Source organism: Stegodyphus dumicola, chromosome 1, assembly GCF_044657685.1.
Source record: "Stegodyphus dumicola isolate Sdum_Otavi_A_Nest chromosome 1, ASM4465768v1".
Classification (NCBI taxonomy): domain Eukaryota; kingdom Metazoa; phylum Arthropoda; class Arachnida; order Araneae; family Eresidae; genus Stegodyphus; species Stegodyphus dumicola.
The window spans coordinates 161,027,648-161,047,580 of record NC_140768.1 but is presented as its reverse complement, the minus strand read 5'-3'; the positions used below and the strand labels follow the sequence as shown (position 1 = coordinate 161,047,580).

At 31.7% G+C, this 19,933-nt stretch overlaps 1 protein-coding gene across 2 annotated transcripts in view; it reads right to left on the bottom strand.

Moving 5' to 3' along the window:
• The window catches only part of LOC118205151 (solute carrier family 12 member 7-like), a 430,643-nt gene extending 416,933 nt beyond the window's left edge, over positions 1 to 13,710 (bottom strand). The window contains exons 1-2 of one of the 2 annotated variants that reach the window (XM_085822721.1): positions 13,556 to 13,710; positions 10,165 to 11,297 (exon numbers count right to left, since the gene is read on the bottom strand). In XM_085822721.1, coding sequence (XP_085678847.1) covers positions 10,165 to 10,291 — 127 coding nt within the window. In that variant the 5' untranslated portion in view covers positions 10,292 to 11,297; positions 13,556 to 13,710. Of the gene's footprint in view, positions 1 to 10,164; positions 11,399 to 13,555 lie in introns of those variants that run through there. The other variant, XM_085822719.1, reaches the window with a different exon arrangement.
• Positions 13,711 to 19,933: the final 6,223 nt, after the last annotated feature.

Here is a 19,933-nt window from a genome sequence, read left to right as displayed (position 1 = left end):
ACGTATATCTCCACCCGAACATGGGCATATGGAAGCCTAAATTTGGAATTTGGTTTATTATCGATTTGATATTTTGGTAAACTTCAAGGAATTTTTGATTAACAAACTCAACGATTTCAAAGAGAGCAATGATACACTATATGGAAAAACAATATTTATCTGCAGGAAAATTGAGAAGTTCGCCAAGTGAATTATTTTTGGCGCAAACTGGAATAAAATGCGCCAAGATTAATTTTCAAATTTCTCCGTAAATTTCTCATCAAAAATTACAAAATTTAATATCTAGGCATCATTAGAATCGCTGATCGAAATATGGAAAAAAATTGGTATGTTATTTCTAGAAAAGTCCGAATTTGGTGTCAAAATACATATGTTACATTAATGCTATATATAAATCTAACATATCCTAATTCGTGCTTTCGAGACATGAAAAACGAAAGTTAAATTTCAACAATCAGTCCAGTAGAACGGAAGAAATAGAATTGTCCTATTTTTTTTAAAAAAAAGTACTAAAGTGGCAATCTGCCCTGAAGGACTATTAATTTCGTTTTGGCATTTTGAGTCGTAAATTCCAAAAGGTTGTATCACTTTTCAAATCGTCGCCACCATATATTATCGCCTTGTCTTATATTTAAAGAATTTAAATATTGAAGAATCTGCATCAATGTATGTATGTATGTTTCTCGCATGGTAATAACACAACGGTACCTAGAGCCATCAAATTTGAATAAGGTAATCTCCCATAGAGTATGGGCACGTTGAAGCCCTAATTTGAATTTGAAATTTGTTTTATTATCGATTTCAGATTTTGTAACACTTCAACAAATTTTTGATTAAAAAGCTAAACGATTTCAAACACAGTGATGGCAACACTGTACGAAATTTAAAAAAAAATTTCTCCAGCGCGCGAAACTCTGTATCGGAAATTCTAAATATATGCTCATTTTAAAATTAATTTGCGATATTGCTATTGAACTGAATTTTATAGCTTGAATACGTAGAACATGATATTTAATAAATAAAGGTAACACACAAAACGTTAAAAAAACTTTCCCTTTTTTCCCTTTGGACGTAATTCAAAATCTGAAATCTTTCAGATTTTTAGTCCAAATGGGCTTTCCCTGAAAGACTCTAGTTTTCGTTTTGCATTGGTTCACTTTAAATGCCCGTTTCACTTTTCAAACTTTTGCCACCAAATGTTAGAGTCCTGCATTACATTTGAGGAAATTAAATAATGAAAAATCTGCATAAGTGTATGTATTTATCCCGCATTGTGAGAAAACAACGGTACATAGAGCCATCGAATTTTGAATGACGTAATTTTCTTACGAATATGGGCATGTGGAAGACCAAATTTGAAATTTGGAATTTGTTTTATTATCGATTTCATATTTTGTAAAACTTTAACGAATTTTTGACCAACAAACTCAACGAATTAAAAGTGAGCCATGGCAACACTCTACGGGGGGGGGGACCTTTTTTATCTCCAGCGCGCAGAACTGTGTATCGGAAATTCTAAAGATAAGCTCATTTTAAAATTATTTTGCGACATTGCTGTTGAACTGAATTTTATAGTTTAAGTGCAAAGAACATGATATTTAATAAATAAAGGTAACATACAAAACGTTAAAAAAAGCCCCTTTGGACGTAATTTTAAATCTGAAACCTTTCAAATATTTAATTTTTTTTTTTTTGTGCAAGGTGTATACTTAATTGCAGCTAAGTACTTTGACTTGAAAAAACTCATAGTTACAAATTGAACTTGAGTAGCATGAATTGTATTAAGTATGACTAAATGCTATGAATTTACCTTCAGTATGTATAAAAAGAATTGCTCTGAAAGAATACACAAATGCTATATATTAAATCATGAGATACTTAAGAATTCTATTAAGTAACCGGCAATAGAACACATCTTTTCAATTTCTCTTTGAACAAAAAGCGCTTTATAAAATTAGTGAACTGCTGACAAAGCGAGTATGCAAACAATGCATAGCAGGCGTATTTCTGATGGGGAAACATTTAAAACTACCGTTCTCTTCTGCTTATAGTAGGAGATAGCGTTAAAATAAAGCTAAGGACTGTTGAAATGAAAAATAAGACGATTCTTCATTAGTAATTAAGAATACATTCATTTTTTGAATTTACGTTTGCATTTTTTATTTCCTTGTACGAAGTAAAGGAAATATCAGAATCGTGAAACATTCCGGGTATCATATCTGAGCGAAAATATCCATTTTGACCGCTCACGAATACATTTGAACGCAGGTTTTGCAGGACATCTGTACGTATGAACAAAATAAAAGTTTCTTGTTTTCATATTGCATTGTAAAAAGATTTAAAAGGGATTCAGAAGAGAATATTTGGTCAATGCGTACGTACGTACGTACGTATATATATATGTATCTCGCAGTATTCAAAAACGAATAGTCCTGAAATGTTGAAGTTTTATATATGGGACTGCTATAACAGCTAGTTGTGCACCTCCCGCTTTCGCTGCAATCGGATGCACCAGACATATCTATCTATCAATATACATATATATTCCCATTCTGTTACTCGGATAGGTGAACTTGGGTTTTTATTCTTATATGTTGGTAAATTGTGCATTTTTTGCTTTAAAAGAGAGGGATTCAATTATGTTGTTCTTACGTTCCGGTTAAAGTTTTATGGGTTTAGTTAATCTGCATGTTCGAAGAAAATTAATAATTATAGGTATTTAATATCACTTCTCTAAAATAACCCGCTTTACTGAAGACCATATTATCTGAAACTGCAGATGTTTCACACAGAGAATAATTCACTTTTCTTCTTTAAAGCTTTTTATCACACGCTGTACCGTGGAACGGGATAAATTCACTCATTTAGCGATATCTCGGATCTTTTTTCCATTCTTATGATGAAAAGTGAACCATTTTCGAGTGATATTTGTTATTTTCTTACGACTACGACAAATTGTTTAAATATTAATTAAATTATAACGAAGTAAATAGAATAAAGCCAAACGATTTTTTTAAACGCCATAGAAATGCATAAAAGAAGAGACATAATAACCATAATTTTATTAATAAAATTTTAAGAAAATATTTCAGTGTACGATTTAAGCGTATTTCCTCGAAATTCATTAGAGATACATTTCTCATTTAATTAATTCCGTTCTCAGTTCCTGGCAAAACAAAAATGCATAAAACCTTAAAAGATCTTCATTAAAAATTGAAAAAAATATACAAAAAATAAAATACCAAACTATGCAAAAACAAGCAATTCGGGCAGCAGGCAACAAGGCAGATTTTTCGGTGCACGAAAATGAAAGTTTAATTTTTGTCCCACTCGGCAAAAAGACACTGAATGTGCTGAAGCTGAATTCACTATTATGTTAAGTTTCAAATGTAAACGAATATGGCCGCTATGGTATCAAAAAATTAGGCTTAGCCGCACTTTAGCAACTTTTAAATTATTGATAATTCTACAAATTTCCCATACAGATTAACTAACGGCATAGATATATTAACCAGAATATAAGGACAACATAATTCAAACATTTTTAAAGCAAAAATTGCGCAATTTACCTACATATAAGAATAGAAAGAAACTGAGCCCGAGTTAACAGACTGTAATACATACATATATATATATATATATATACCAGATGTGACACAAAAAACGAGACTAACTGCGTAGCTTTAAAACAGAGTGGAGTTGGCAACAACTGTTTTGGTGACGTCATGCTACACACCTCCTCTATCCATGCGGCCAGTTTTGACTTAACCGACCCCGCCAGTAGGGAGTACTGCATCATTGAGTGAACAAGTGCAACTCCATTCTGCCGGAAAAATGTCTAGATGAAAAATGATGAAGCGTTATCTGATCAAACAGCCAGCATTTCGCATCAAAATATGCAAGATAATGCTGAAACTGGAGGAATTGGGAACAGATTTGAGCAGTGTGGAATAGTTCCCTGTCAATCTCTCTCTTTTTTTTTTTTTTACTTTTTTTTACTGTATATATATTATGAAACATGTATGTATTACGGCCCACTGTATATATTACGAAACATTTATGTATTATGGCCAATGAAAATTATTATGAACTATGTATGTATTATATGTATTATGTAACAGACTCAGTATATTATGAACTTTGTAAGCAACTATGAACTATGTAAGCACGTATTATGAAAGATTTATGTATTATGAACTACTTGTATATAAGTATGTGCTATGAACTATGTAACTATGTAAGCATATATTATGAACTATGTAACTATAAGCATATATTATGAACTATGTAAGCATGTATACAGGATCAATGTATGCCCTTATAGGGCCCATGAGGTGTTGCCCCGGATAGTTGCGGAACCTGAACTAGACCCGAATAGTCTAAGTAAGCCGCACGGTGTCCAGATTCTGCTGTCAACTGTCAACGGGACGTCCCTTTGGACGCCCAGCACGTTCATCATGATTGATGGCGTCAGAATTTTAATCAACACTACTACGAGAAGTACTAAATATACTTCTCGAAAAAAAGTAGGAGAAAAAAAGGCCACAGTTGTAGAGTGATGGACGACTGTTACACCAAGACAATGCACCTACTCACACGGCCCTATCTTTCAAGCTGCGGGCATCCTCCTTATTCAGCTGGTTCGGCTCCGTGCGACGTTTTTTTTTTTTTTTTTTAATTTCCTCAAGTTAACAACTTACTTAAAGGGAAAACATTTTACCTCAGAGGAAGACGTTCAGGCAAAATCGAAGAATCTTCTGAAGGGCCTTCCAAAAACCTCGTTCCAGAACTGTTACCATTAATAACAGCACCGAAAGCAGAACTGTATGAGTGTTGAAGAGACCTTCTTTGAAGGTGATAATGTCACGGAGAACTGATTCTGCAAGTACAACGATTTACTGGACCAGACCCGTATTTTTTGTTTTACACCTTGTATATATATATATGTATATATATAAGATATCAAGCAAGGTAGTAATTACAATTTTGAAAAACCAATTTGGTCTAGAAAACATCTTGCGCAATATGCTGTAAAATAAGTAAAATATAAAAATTGTAGTAAGCTCGCCTAAAAGTTACCAGGAGCTGTTGCTCCAAAACGTTCAACACGTTTTAAAAAATTAATACATATGAAAATCAAACCATTAAACATGTAAAACATAAAAAAAAAAACAGAATCAGATAAAAAAAGTAAGCGGAAAATGGTAAATTAGCCCAACTCGACTTCCAAACTGGCTTTTCAAGGGAAATTTAATTTGTTTGAACGTCGAATCAAGCTAACCCCATTACGCGTTTCGCCGAAACAGACAATTGAAACTTTTTCGCTACAAATTTTTTTTAAATTTAGACAAAGTGTCTTGGAAAATTTTAATAGTCTCAATTCTCTGTTCCAATTTCCTGACGCGTCCGCACAAAATGACACATTAAGGTGTTAAAATATGTTAAACTATACCGAAACATCTTAAATCTAGACTAAAATCAAAATCAAAATTACTACAATCAAAATAAAAACAAAAATAAATAGCATATATATATATATATATATTTATATATACCTTTGGTGCGGCCAATAGCAACCAAAAAGGGAGGGGCACAGCTACGTATTATAGCAGTCCTATATACAAAATTTCAACGCTCTGAGGCTACTCGTTTTTGAGTTATGCGAGATACATACGTAGGTACGTAGAGACGTTACGGAAAAAATCTCTTCTGACCGCATTTTAAATCAGTTTTATAATTCGTTTGGGGAAAATGAGTCCTTTATTCTGTCCTTACATACAGATGTCATGCAAAAACATCGTTAAATTGTATTGAATTCGCTAGCGGTCAAAATGGATATTATCGCTGAAATATGATATGCGGAATTTTTCGCGATTACAATACTTCCTTTACTTCGTACAAGGAAGTAAAAATAGTTTAAGTGCTTCAAGGAAAATGCGAACGCATTAATTAATACAGCGTTTACTCCGAATACATTAACGTTATATAGACTCTTGAGATTCCACCCAAGATTCGCTCGCAACTCATACACTACGCTTATCTCTCAACAAAGTATGAAGCAGATGGTAAGAGGGATGATAAAGAAAAAATGTCTTTATGGACGGGGATCATTTATCAGCTTTATTGATTCGTAGAGGGAAGATGAAACTCTTGCAGGTACCGTCACAACAATATTTGGAAGTGTCGATAGTTTCTCGTAAGACTGCATCGGCGATTCAGCAGACAGATCCTTTTACCTCAATGTAAATATTTTATATTAGGAAAATTGCAGACGGATCGGATAACATAGATTTTATTTCACATGACTCGCAAGGTCCATAGATTATGAATTTCATGAACGCTGTTCTAAACCGCTGAGAATAATGTATCCAGATAATTTCAGTTCCCTTCTATGCCACAAAGTAAAATTCCTGTTAATTTTCATTTTTCAATTTTTTTTCGTAGATTTAAATAGATAATACTTGATGTAGATACATGAATTTCTTGTACGGCCCATTATATTACACACATTTTTTGCTACACTGCACTTAAACGTATTTCCTCGAATTTCATTAGATATATTTCTCATTCAATTAATTCAGTTTTCATTTCGCAACAAGGCAAAAATATATAAAAATACAAACTATCTGCATTAAAAATTTAAAACACAAAATACAGTTGAAGCAATTAAACATTTTTTTAAGAATTAAAATTAGAGTTTTTACGCAAAAACAAGCAAACTCGGTCAGCGAGCCACAAGGCGGATTTTTTCGGTGCACAAAACTGAAAGCTTACTTTTGGTCTCACTTGGCAAAAAGACACTGAAGGCGCAAAAACTGACTTAATTTTTTGTAGATTCTATGCTGAGTCAATATATATGGGATAGTTTAATAAATTAAATCATAATTCCAAAATGGATGATTTAATTCGAAATAACAAAAGAACACGTTACTTTGCTGTTGCGAAGCTTAGTTTCTCTAAACTGTCAACGAAGCCACTATTCTGCCAAGGTTCAAATACAAACAAACATGGCTTCCATGGAATAAAAATTAGGCTTAGCCGCAATTAAATAACTTTTAAATTGTTGATAATTTAACACCTGTAATATGCAGGTTAGCTAAACGCATAAAACCCTTAACCGGAAGAGAAGAACATAATTCAATCATTTTTAAAGCAAAAATTACACAATTTAGAAACATATAAGAATAAAGAAATTGAGCTCACTGAGCCGAATTAACAGAGTGGATATATACATACATATATTTAAAACTTTTTTTTATGCAACCGATGGCCACCAAAACGAGAGGTGCACATCTACGTGTTACAGCAGTCCATTATACAAAATTTCAACGTATAGAGGCTATTCGGTCTTGAATTATGCAGGATACGTACATACGTATGCACGTGCGTACGTACAGACTCCACGAAAAAATATCTTCTGAATCCATTTTAAATCAGTTTTATAATTCGTTTGGGTGAAAAGAGTCCTTTACTCTATCCTTACGTACAGATGTCACGCCAAAACATCATTAAATTACATTCCATACCAGTCAAAATGGATATTTTCGTTGAAATATATGGTACCGGGAATTTTTCATGATTACAATACTTCCTCTACTTCGTACAAGGAAGTAAAAATACCCATTTTTACAATTAAAATTAGAGTTTCTACGCCAAAATAAGCTATTCGGTTAGAGGGCAGGAAGACTTATGGTGAAAATTTAATTTTGGTTCCACTCGGCAAAAAGACACTGAAGTTGGTGCATAAACTGAATTCACTATTCTATTAAGAATTTCAAATGTTAACTAACGGCTGTCTCGATAAATTTAACACCCCTTAAACCTTTAAATTATTGATAATTCTACTACTATTGCATGCAGATTAGCTAAAGACATAAAAACGTTAACCGGAACATAAGAACAACATAATTCAATCACTTTTAAAGGGAAAAATGAACAATTAATCAACAAATAAGAATAAAACATTGAGCTCAATTTTGTTGTGCCGATTGCAACCGAAAAGGGAGGTACACAAATACATGTTATAAATGTCCCATACACAAAATTTCAGCGTTCCAAGGCTAATTGTGTTTAAGTCACGAGAAATACAAAAACTGTTCTGAACCCATTTTATATTATGTTTTGGAAAAAGATTCCTTTATTCTGCCCGTACGTACAGATGTCACGCAAAAACATCGTACAAATGGATTCGAGAGCGGTCAAAATGGATATTTTTGTTGAAATATGCTGCCCGAAATTTCTCGCGATTATAATATTTCCTTTACTTTGTAGAGACATTAGGTATATTTTTGGAAACCGGAGAGATGAAAAAATTAGCAACCGCCTTCGCCGGGAATCGAACCACAGACCTCTTTTTTTTCTTGTATATTTTAATCAGATTATTCAATGATATGATGGATCTATGATTTTATATTCATCCAATACATCATGACCGTTTTCAAAAATTTTCTCATGATGATAAAAATTAAAAACTGCACATATTTACTATAAAGTTATAATTTAAGCAATTTTAAATGTTAAATTTTAAATAACCTGAACACATATTGAAATAGTCTTTTATTTTGTTTTTTAACATATTTAATAAAACTATCATAAAAATGTGTTCGATTCAATTGAAATCCTATATTTAATATTTCATTAACATATGAATTTCACACTTTGTTGACTCTGAAAGTGGTGCAAATTCATTTGAAGTCATCAAAAGTATAAATTTCGTTTAATTAATACTTTGAAAACGATCATATTATAAATTTTAATAAATTTAATATTTAAGAAATATAAAATGAAAGTATTAACATATATATTTTGCAATACAAACCCTTAAATATCGCCATAAAATATAAAATGGACTTGCACCGTTTTCAAAGAAAACGCCTCGTTCTAATACTAGCGGTAGTACCCGATACCAGTTAAGTTAGATTGAGAGTAATGTATCTAACAACAGAGAGAACGATACTGCCGTAATCCTTCTCTAATAACTATGCAAAAATACCACTTATACTCATACATGTTTCAGTCTGATGCGATATGGAGCCCACATAAGAATTTCGATAGAGAAATAAACTAATTCTCTCTCATTATATCAGCAACAATGGGAAGCAGTTCTTTTAATGACTCTCATCTTTCTAATCAAATGGTCGTGAAAGCTCAAGTTCTATCCAATATTTCACCTATATTCAATTTTAGTCGATTAAATGTGGCAAAAAATATATCATAATTAATCAGATAAACTAATTCTTTCTCATTATATCAGCAACAATGGGAAGCAGTTCTTTTAATGATTTTCATCTTTCTAATCAAATGGTCGTAAAAGCTCATGTTCTATCCAATATTTCACCTATATTCAATTTTAGTCGATTAAATGTGGCAAAAAATAAATCATAATTAATCAGATAACAACAACGTACAAACAGACATTCTTTACATACACATATTTTGTCTTACTCCAACGCGCGAGACTGTTGCCACTCGGAAAAATGAGGGCGAAAATTAGAGCTTTCAGAGTTTTTAATTAATATTTCGGCTGATTAAAGTCGTAAGAAGATGGGAACAGTCGAAATGGCTTCCCAAGAATTTTTGGGATCGGGAATAATGTATTTAATGTTTGGCAATGCTATTTTTATTTTATTGTAAAACTTAGAAATATTTTATTTACAGACTCTACGATTTGAAAGCGAGCAGTGGCAACAGTTCTTGAAATAAAGCAGAGTTTTATCTCCAGCGTGCAAGACTGTTGCCACTCGGTAAAATGAGGGCGAAAATGGGCGTTTTCAGAGGTTTTAATTAATATCTCTGATTTAACAATTTGTTTTAGGGGGAAAAGTGAACGTTGACCTTTTACAGGGCCTAGAAAAGAATGGTAGAAATTTTGTGACGATAGCTATAATAGTGATTGAGCTAATCGCGAACAGACACACTAACATTCTTCTCTTATATATATAGATATGATGTTATAAATTCGTCAGAAAATATATAGAAAACTGAATATTACGACGTATTGAATTTCTTGAAACCAATCAGCTGTGAAGCAGTTCAAAAATTATCAACATGCATTCATAATATTTGATTAGTTAATTGAATTCTTTAAAACATTTAATTCTACATAAATATTTATTCTTTAAAAATACGTTTTATATGAAATATATATAAATGTAAATATCTTACCTAGCAGTCTGTCCGTTGTCCTGTCATTGTCACTTAAGGTGTACGATGTTGGTGACATAGGACTTATAGTAGAATCATCCGGGGTCTTCGCTTCCGTCACTTCAAATTTCTTGCCTTCTTCAGCCATAGTTCAATTTTGGGTTCTTTTTCACAATTTCGATTTAATATTGGCAAATATCTAACACACTCTAAGAGTTGCAGTCACAACGATTATATGCCATTTTATAATTCATACAACATTCTAAAATTATATAAGCACCAAATATACTTTGCAATTTTTAAGTGCTTCCACCAGGTGCTGTTACTCAATGATTTTCAATGTACTGTTAGAAATCTATAGAATCTACGAATTTTAATATTTTTAATAAATTATGCGGTGATAAGGAGACTCGGATATTAAGTTTGAAAGGCGTTTAAATAGTATACCAACGCTAGGAATATTTTAACATATAAGCATAATGGAACTACAAACGACAGCAACAACTAGAGTTAATTTTTTTCTGGTTTTATTAATTGTTATAAATTTCCAGTATCGGTGGAATATTATTTTTGAATCAGACAAATCTTTTTCATCTTTAATTCTGGCATCGAAAGGTCTACTCACATTTGGAGTATATTTACACACCTTTACGTCAGCTGCTCCTTGCTAAAAATGATGCAAAGGGTAGTAAAACACCTCTTCGTTATCTAGACATGTATAACAAATTCCAAGCGGAACTTCTGATGGAAAAGCGTGTTCAACGACGGTCCCGGTCAATGATTCTCCATATCAATCATCCAATCAGCATTGTCCCCAAAAGGAGAAAAACGTGGGGAAAGATCGCTGCCTCTCCCAATCCAAAAGAGATGCGGAAGAGCAGGTGATGCGGAGTAAGAAGCGACCAGGCTGGCTTCAGGAATGGTTAGAAGCCCTGTCGTTTGGACTTGGCTCTGTGCCTAACCGGGGATCTTCCAAGCGGAGATGCTGCAAGATTACGCATCGGCAGCGCCCTCATGGCAGCGCGCTGAAGATCGATCCCATGCACCCCTGATCACTCTTTTGGAACTCGCGCTGGAACCGCTTACTTTCTCAGCAGGGGTGTTTGGAAGGTTATCATTCGACCACTTCAACCGGATTCTTGCTCCTTACCTTTCTGATTAGCAAATTCAGCAAGTTATTCTTGGAGTAAAATAATTTAGAAGGATTCATAAAAAAGAAATGCAATCAAATCTTTAATTAATGCATTCGATACTTCTTTTATAGTTTATTTTAAGCAGGAAAATCTTTTGATGCCCTTAACATACATAGGTATTGCTACTGACATCACATACAGTAAGTGTTTTAACCAAAAATCCTTTAAGAAAGACATGCCTACATAACTGACATAACAATCACACGATTAAATAATGAATTATTTATTGATATTTTTTTTTCAATTTTTCGACGACATAAAAGCCTTTTTTATTCTACAGTGCAATACGTTATTATAACATTTCAGTGGTCATACCGAAAGAAACTCATCTTCATGTAGCAATAGAGTCTTTAGCATTCGTTGTTTCAAATCTGCTTTCAAATGAAACGACTGTTTTAGAAGTCCATAAACACACCTCTTTTAAATTTAAACCCACAGTTTTTATCTCAGTGTAAACAATAAACGTAACTGTAATAAGCAGCAATAAAAATATACTTTTCGAAATCTACATTATTTTCTCACTATAATTTTTTTACACAAATATTTAAAATAATTGTAAAGAGTATGGTTTCTTTTCAATAGAATATATTTGGAGTATAAGACTTTTTTCAAATTTAATTAAAAAATAAAGATCTACTGTTTGTTTAATATACTCAGATTTGATATAATTTGTTGGTATAATTAGGGAGACAATTTATACTTTGTCATTAAGTGTTTAGCTGTTTAAATGTGGCTTTGATACAGCAGTTTTCAAAGTCTTGTTAATTGTTATCTAATGCACGGCAGTTCTATTTCAATTCATTTTCAAAATTTGCTGAGTAACTTAATTACTAATGCAAATATCTGAATCTGAATAATCTTAATAATTATCTGAATAATCTTAATAATTATCTGAATTATTTAGAAAAAACTAGAATAATATTAATATTAAAATTTAAATATTACGGTGACAAATATCCGTTTATAAACTATACATAGTTCCTTTTTTCTTACTACTATATTTAGTTATTAGTATCTCTTCCTGTTTTTAAGCCAGTGGTCCACACTATAGTCAACTGCATTTTTACAAGTAAAATACTACATACTTTGAGTTCTGCACAAATAGTTGTATTTTAGTTTCAGGTACACGACAATTTATCCTAACATTTTTCGCAAAATTTATAATTCAGTAAATCAGCTCAATTTATCATTAAAATGTATTAGCTTTCTTTGCAAAATATGTCTATGGATTGCAAACGCTTTCAAATCCACTAATAATGTGTTTGTGAATTGTTTGTAAGACGTAGCATCTAGTTATATCACAGGAATATATTTATAATATTTCTGGATTTTTTATTTTCTCCGAATATTTATGGAATTTGGATTTCAAAGAATTTTTAAAAATTAAAATTTTATATATTAAAATTTTAGACATTTTCCAAACGTTTGCACATTACAGCATGAGAGACGTAAGAACATAATTGTCTTGATCTATTGGTCTTGATGCCATTTTCATTTTTAAATTCAGAAAAGAATTTATACTATCACAAATGCATTTAACATTTCGAATAAAAATGAAAACAAAAACGCTACTCTTGAAATTCATCTAAAACTGTTTTTATTAATTAAAATTCTTATAGAATGTAACTTTTTCTGCTTACTGAATCATTTTGCACGAGTTCATAATAACATCGATACGTTACATTCTTAATATTGCATCTCATTGCGCTAAATTTTACACTTTAAATTACTGCTGCTTTTAATTCTAACAATATCATCAGTCGTTTATTTACTTTTACACCAGCTAAATTACTTTTTAATTTGATAAAATAAGAACTATATAATTGCATTTTAAATAAATGAGTAATAAACGTTATTTTCTAAAGCACTGTGATCAAACATTTATATCTTTAAGTCATAGAAAAGCATCCATATTATTAAGAAATTTCCCGTTCATATTAAGAAACGATGAAAACAGAAAGTTATTAGGGTCATTAAAAATTAATATTTAAACGGTGTGAATGGCAACATGAAACCATGGAATGTTTATATACAATCTACACCAATTCAGAAAATTTATCGCACTTGTTTATTGTAATGACTGACTCAAAACAAGTGTTTGTTTAAATAAATAAATAATTAAGCTACGTATCAAACTATAGCACTGTTATAATTCCAAAATGAAGGTAAACAAAGAACATTGTTTTGCAACTGTATGGAGAAAACAAACCTTTACTCACTTAACAGCAATCAAGGTATAAAAAATTGAGGTCAGCGTTCGAATATTCACAATAAAAGATCTCACTGATACCCCTCAATTTATAAAATCCTGATAAATCTTAAACTGCTGTAGTCGAATAAAACGTGAAAACTAAACCAGAATGTTGTCCAATGAATTATACTATCGTTTTCACTCGGAGGAAAAGGTGGGTTCCACCGTAGAAGAGCAGCTGAATTCTTTCTGAATCCAGCATGGCTGACTTCTGACGTAACAATGTGACGTCATTTGTAGTCAGAGTGACTGGCAGTCTATCATAAACGGAAAGGTAGAAAAAGGGACGAAAATAAAAGTCTGACACTATTAATGGGAAGAAGTGAGTTTTTGCATACTTTATGGGAAAAGATTATTTTTATGGAAGACCTCAGAATGATACACTAGGATTAAATTTAATTTTATTAGTATAAATATCAGTATAAATGCTAGAATAAAGGTATAAAAAAGTACTGTTTAACATGTGAATATTTTGGCTACAGATAAATGAATAAATAAATAAATGTTGCAAATTGTTCTGTTGGCGCTTGTTATAACGTTCCCTCATAAAAGGAACGATTCCATTGCAACGACTGGTGAAAAAAGTTCCAGTCGATTAGAGTATATAAAATATGTTTTAATTTGAGCAATCAGTTGCTTTAAAGTCTTATTTATTTATTAGCCCAAACAGACAATTTGTTCAGAAAGGCTATTAACTTCGTTTTGTCATTTTGCGTTGATTCACTATAAACGTCGAAATACTTTTTAAATTGTTGCCACAAAATATTACAGTCTTGCGTTATATTTGAAAGAAATTAAATAATGAAGAATCTGGGTACATGCATGTACGTTTCTCGCATTATGATAAAACAACGGTACTTACAGCCATCCAATTTTGAATAACGTACGTCACCACCCGAATATGGGCATCTGGAAGCCCAAATTTGGAATTTGGAAATAGTTTTATGATCTATTTCATATTTTGTAAAGCATTTATGAGTTTTTGATTAAGAAACTCAACGATTTCAAAGCGAGCAGTGGCAACACTGTGCAGGAAAAAAACATTTTTATCTCCAGCGCACGAGACTGTGTATCCTAAATTCTAAATTTAAGCTCCTTTTAAAATTATTTTGCGATATTGCTGTTGAATTCAATTTTACGGTTCAAGTGCAAAGAACATGATATTTAATAAATAAAGGTAACATACAAACGTTAAAAAACGTTTGGACGTATTATAAAATCTGAAACCTTTCAGATTTTTTTTTTTTTAAATTATAATTTGAAACAGAAATTACTATAAAGAATGCAACGAGATTTCACTAACCCATGCTTTGCTTTGGTTTGGTTTATATAATTATGACAATATTCAGCGAGTTTACCGCTCGAGTGCTAGTGGGCCTATGCATATCCGATGAAAGAAAATTTTAAGAAGTAATTCCTAAAAGCAAAGTTTTTTTCGTATCATTTGCGACGAAGAAGATAAAATTTGTTTTAGGTAGCTCTGTCTTATGTAGTAGTGGTAGTTTATCTTGTGCTTTAGCTTGTGGAAGCTTTACTTTATCTTTCCATATTTGTCGAAGACAGAATGCAGCGAGGCATGATTATTTAAATTAGTGCCAAACACTAGCTGAATGGTACTGGCATGTTAAGGATTGGATTGGATTACTCAGTTATGGCAAAGCGCACGAGGGCTATCTGCCTAAAGGGAGGGGTGTCTTCGTGGAGGACTTTCTAAGGGAAACTGGTTCGTATACACGTTACACATGGGGAAAACCACGAAAACGCCCATGCAGCCAGCCCGTTCGCGGGATTCGAACCTCGGACAGAACTACCAGTGTTCAGCGTCTTTACCGATGGGTCGCTGGTGGGCCTACTAGCATGTTAAGCGTTTTCGTTAAACTTGATATTCAGGATGAAATTTGACTGACTTAAAATCTAAGTTGAAAGAATTCCAACTTAAACTGCAGGAGCTAATAAAATTATTTTAAAACATTTGAAATAATAAATAAAAGAATGTGAAAAGCGTTCAGATTTTATACTACTTTTTTTTAATGTTTTGTGTGTGTTACCTTTATCAAATATCACGTTCTTCGAGCTTAAACCATAAATTTCAATCCAAAAGCAATATCACAAAATATTTAAAGAGCATATCTTTAGAATTTTTGATCCATAGTCTCGCGCGTTGGAGATAAAAATACTTCTTTTTTCCCTTCGTTAAATGTTGCTCTGCTCACTTTGATATCGTTGAGTTCTTAATCAAAAACTCATAAATGCTCTACAAAATATGAAACAGACTGTAAAATAAATTCCAATTTTAGGCTTTTAGATGGCCATAATCGGCTGAAGACGTACGTTATTCAAAACTGGATTATTTTATCACAATGCGAGATAAAATAACGGTATCTAGAGATAAAATAACGTTATCGCAATGCAAGAAACTCACATACATTCATACAGATTCTTCATTATTTAATTTCTTTAACTATAATACAATGCGTTAATCCACATGCCGATATTGGGGTGGAGACGTACGGGTGGGGTGAAAATTCGATGACTCTAGGTACCGTTGTTTCATCACAATACGAGAATCATACATACATTTATACACATTCTTCATTATTTGATTTCTTTAAATATAATACAGATCTATAATATTTGGTCGCAACAATTTCAAAAGTGACTCGCCGTTTATAATGAATCGACGCAAAATGTCGAAACGAAATTAATAACCCTACTGAGATAACGCTCCTTTGGGCTAAAAATAGGTTAAAAGGGAATGACAACCCTACTAAAAATGCCCCATAGAAACCAGTAAAACTTTTTATGGGTACCCATAACATTTTATGGGTTTCTATTGACTTTTACTGGTTTCTGTTGGTCTCTGTGGGTTTTTTTTTACTGGTTTCAAAATGACCCATAGAAACCAGTAAAACTTTCTACTGGTACCTATAGAATTTTTGATGGTCTCTATTGACTTTTACTGGTTTCTATTGATCTCTGTGTGTTTTTCTTACTGGTATCAATTGACACCCATACAACCAACATTCAATGGCAGAACTTTGTACTGGTTTGTATAGGTTTATATTGACTTTTACTGGTTTTCTTACTGGTATCAATATAATAATAAATCTTCTGTTGGTTTATATGGGTCTGTGCTATTTTTTTATCTGACGTTAATATACTTCTTGTAAACAATAAAATTAACAGAATGAAAATATGATCTCTTTAAGACCACTAGTGTAACCTGGAAACGCAGGTGGTCGTTTTAGAGAGGGTTTTTACTAAATATGCTTATTTATTTGATTTAAATTTTTCTTTTTCGGAAAAAATAACAGTAATCATATACACCACACACAACGAGGTCTCTCCAAGGCGACCAGCCGCAAATAAAAATTCATCTTTGTAAGTGGTCGCCTTAGAGAGGTGATGCTCAATACCAATAAATACTCACGTTCTCAGAGATACGTTTATCTTTTAGAGCTGGTCGTCTTAGGGAGATTGCATCTACGGAATGAATCTCTCTAAGGCGACCAGACAAACTTGCAGAATTTTCTTTGTGAATGGTCGCTTTACAGAGGGAATATTCAATACCAAAGTATACTTATGTTTTCAGAAATACTGGTCTCTTTCAGAGGCGGTCGTCTTACGGAGTTGGTTTTTGCTACGAGTTGGTTCTCTGAATACACACACATAAGCACTTACATTTCTGATATTACAAATAAACACCGATATCAACCAACATCTCTTTAACGCGAACAAGTTCATTCACAATCGCAAAACTTTTCTCCCTGTTAACGCTGACGTGAGAAAAAAAAAATCCCCCTCCCTCCCCCACTCTCAGAAGTTTCCCAAACAAGCAATATGGCGCCGCTCTAGTTATTGTTGTGTGATGGTGGTGTTATTTTCTTCGTAGTTGTAGTAATGCAGTATATTATTTACTAGAATTTACTGTATTACAAATTTTACTATGTTTTACTGTTTAGAAATTAGTAATAAATAATAAAATACCAGCACTGACTATGAATATACCACTAAAGCCATGCACGTGTAATCGTGTCTAATGTTTGAGACAACGTTGCTGATAACTGACTAGTTGTGAAATGGAGTTTCTGAGCGTGAAATTGATTTTCCATCTTTACTTTTATCCTGAAAAACAATGTGCTTAAAGACTGAAAAGTGATAATTTCAGACGTGATAATTTGGTTCAGTGTGCAGATGCAGAAATATAGTTTTTGCATTCTACTGAAACTGTATTTTGGAAAAGTTAATTTTTTTATTACAGTTTAGAAATACTTTTTAAGCTTGTTCATGTAGATGCTTTATCATTTGAATATTATGTACTAATAAATTTGAGCATACCTTACTTAAAATTGATCTTGCATGATTCAATTTTGAATTTTTCGACTAATGTGATGTGGCCGAGCAAAAAGAATGTTTTTTTATGTTTTAAAAAATGTACTAATTATATTTCGCGAGCAAAAAAGGTAAGTTTTATTAATGAAATAAACATTGAAGTATTTAATGTGTTTATTACTTATTGAATGGGGTAGACAAGACATACAAGCTTAAGGAATCTTTTTTCCACTACTAAAATTATGTGAAAATTTAGATGATCATAGTAGCTTACATTGTTTTTCCTTTTTGGTCTATTTTTCTTTACAAGTATGAGACTAGAACCACATTTTTACATTAAATATTTTGTGCTATTTTGTTAAAACACATATAATCATTTTTATGCATACTTTAATTTTCATTATTATTAGTTTGATGAAGAAAATTTCAAATGTGTTTTTCATAAATTGCTTTTGAAATAGAAATAGATTTGTGAATAAGATTTATGTAATATTAAATGTACTAGTCTTGGGAGTATAAAAAGTGAATTATTTATTTGAAAAAAATTACATTAAGTTGAAACCTCATATAGTGGTTATTTTCTTAAATGACCACCTCTGATAATTGCACATTTGTCAGGACAATAATTAAATAACAGGACTTAAAAATCATTCATAGTTTTGTCAGGCTACAGGAAACTGGCATTATCTCGAATTGTGGAGTTGATTGTTTTAGGAACGTTTTGCTGTATAATCAATTGACTTCGGTGTAGTAATTTTTACGTGGGTATGAATTTTGCAGAAGTAATTGAAAGTTTTTACGAGACATTTAAAACCAAAGCTCTTCGGATCATGAGTCTTATAAGGGCACTGTTATAGCATTGCTTTCAAATATAGTTAGAGTAATATTTAAACATTATTTTCGGAAGCACTTCCACAGGGAATCCGGTTGTTCTCTGTGGATGAAAACCCATATAAATAAATCTTCTGTACAGCCTTATACAAATGCAGTTAAAATTACTGTCATTACAATTAAGCGAATATAGCCACATTTGTTTACCAAAAGTTATTATTGCTAAATACTGCACTATATCAATTTCATTTAGCATTGTAATTTTAGAAAATGCTCAGCATGAGGTATTTTTATATTATATAATCTACTGTCAAAAACAATAGCTACCTTTTCAATACTTTAAATTTTACTATTGAGAATTTTTATGGTTCAAAATAATATTTCTATACATTATTTCAAGTATTCTTTCTACAATAGAAATCTAAATAACTTGCACGTAAAACACTGACTCAAATTTATTCCAATAATGCATCGCTTTAATTAAATGTATGTTCCTTTGAGATGATATATGAAAAACCTTGTGTAATAATAAATTATTAATATATATAGGTAAATGATATTTTTATATATTTTTTCGGGTAAAGTGCAGAATCGCCCACTTATTTATTTGGCACTTTGTACAAAAGTAAAAGGAATTGGATTTTTGTCAATTTTCTTTTGACTTTTTAAGTGAAAATAGGTTGATGTGTACATGAATAAAGTCAAAGGAGTGCACAATGGCATTTTTGTGCAATTCTGAGATGTTTTTTTAAGTGAAAATAGGTCGATGTGTACATGGATACCGAGTATGTGCAATTCTTAAAAACACGCAAAGCATTGAACTATTCTACACTTTCCCCATTTTTCTATAGGAATTTAGTTTCATTAAATTAGTTATTTAGTATAATTATGTATATATGAGTATATTCATACTTATTCACATAGATGGAATTTTTACAGTACGAAAGTTGATCTTTTTTACATCAAGAACTACATATACTATAAATACCCATTATGTTATAGATTTTATTTATATAAAATTTGTGGAAGATTATATAGCACTAAAAGTGAGATACGGAATAAAACATTATACGCTATGAGATATTTTCTTAATTCCCGAACTGTGCGTTGAGAATTGGTATTTGTTGAAACTTGTAAATTTTTTTAAATTCAATTTGTTACAATATAATTTATTGTATTTTGG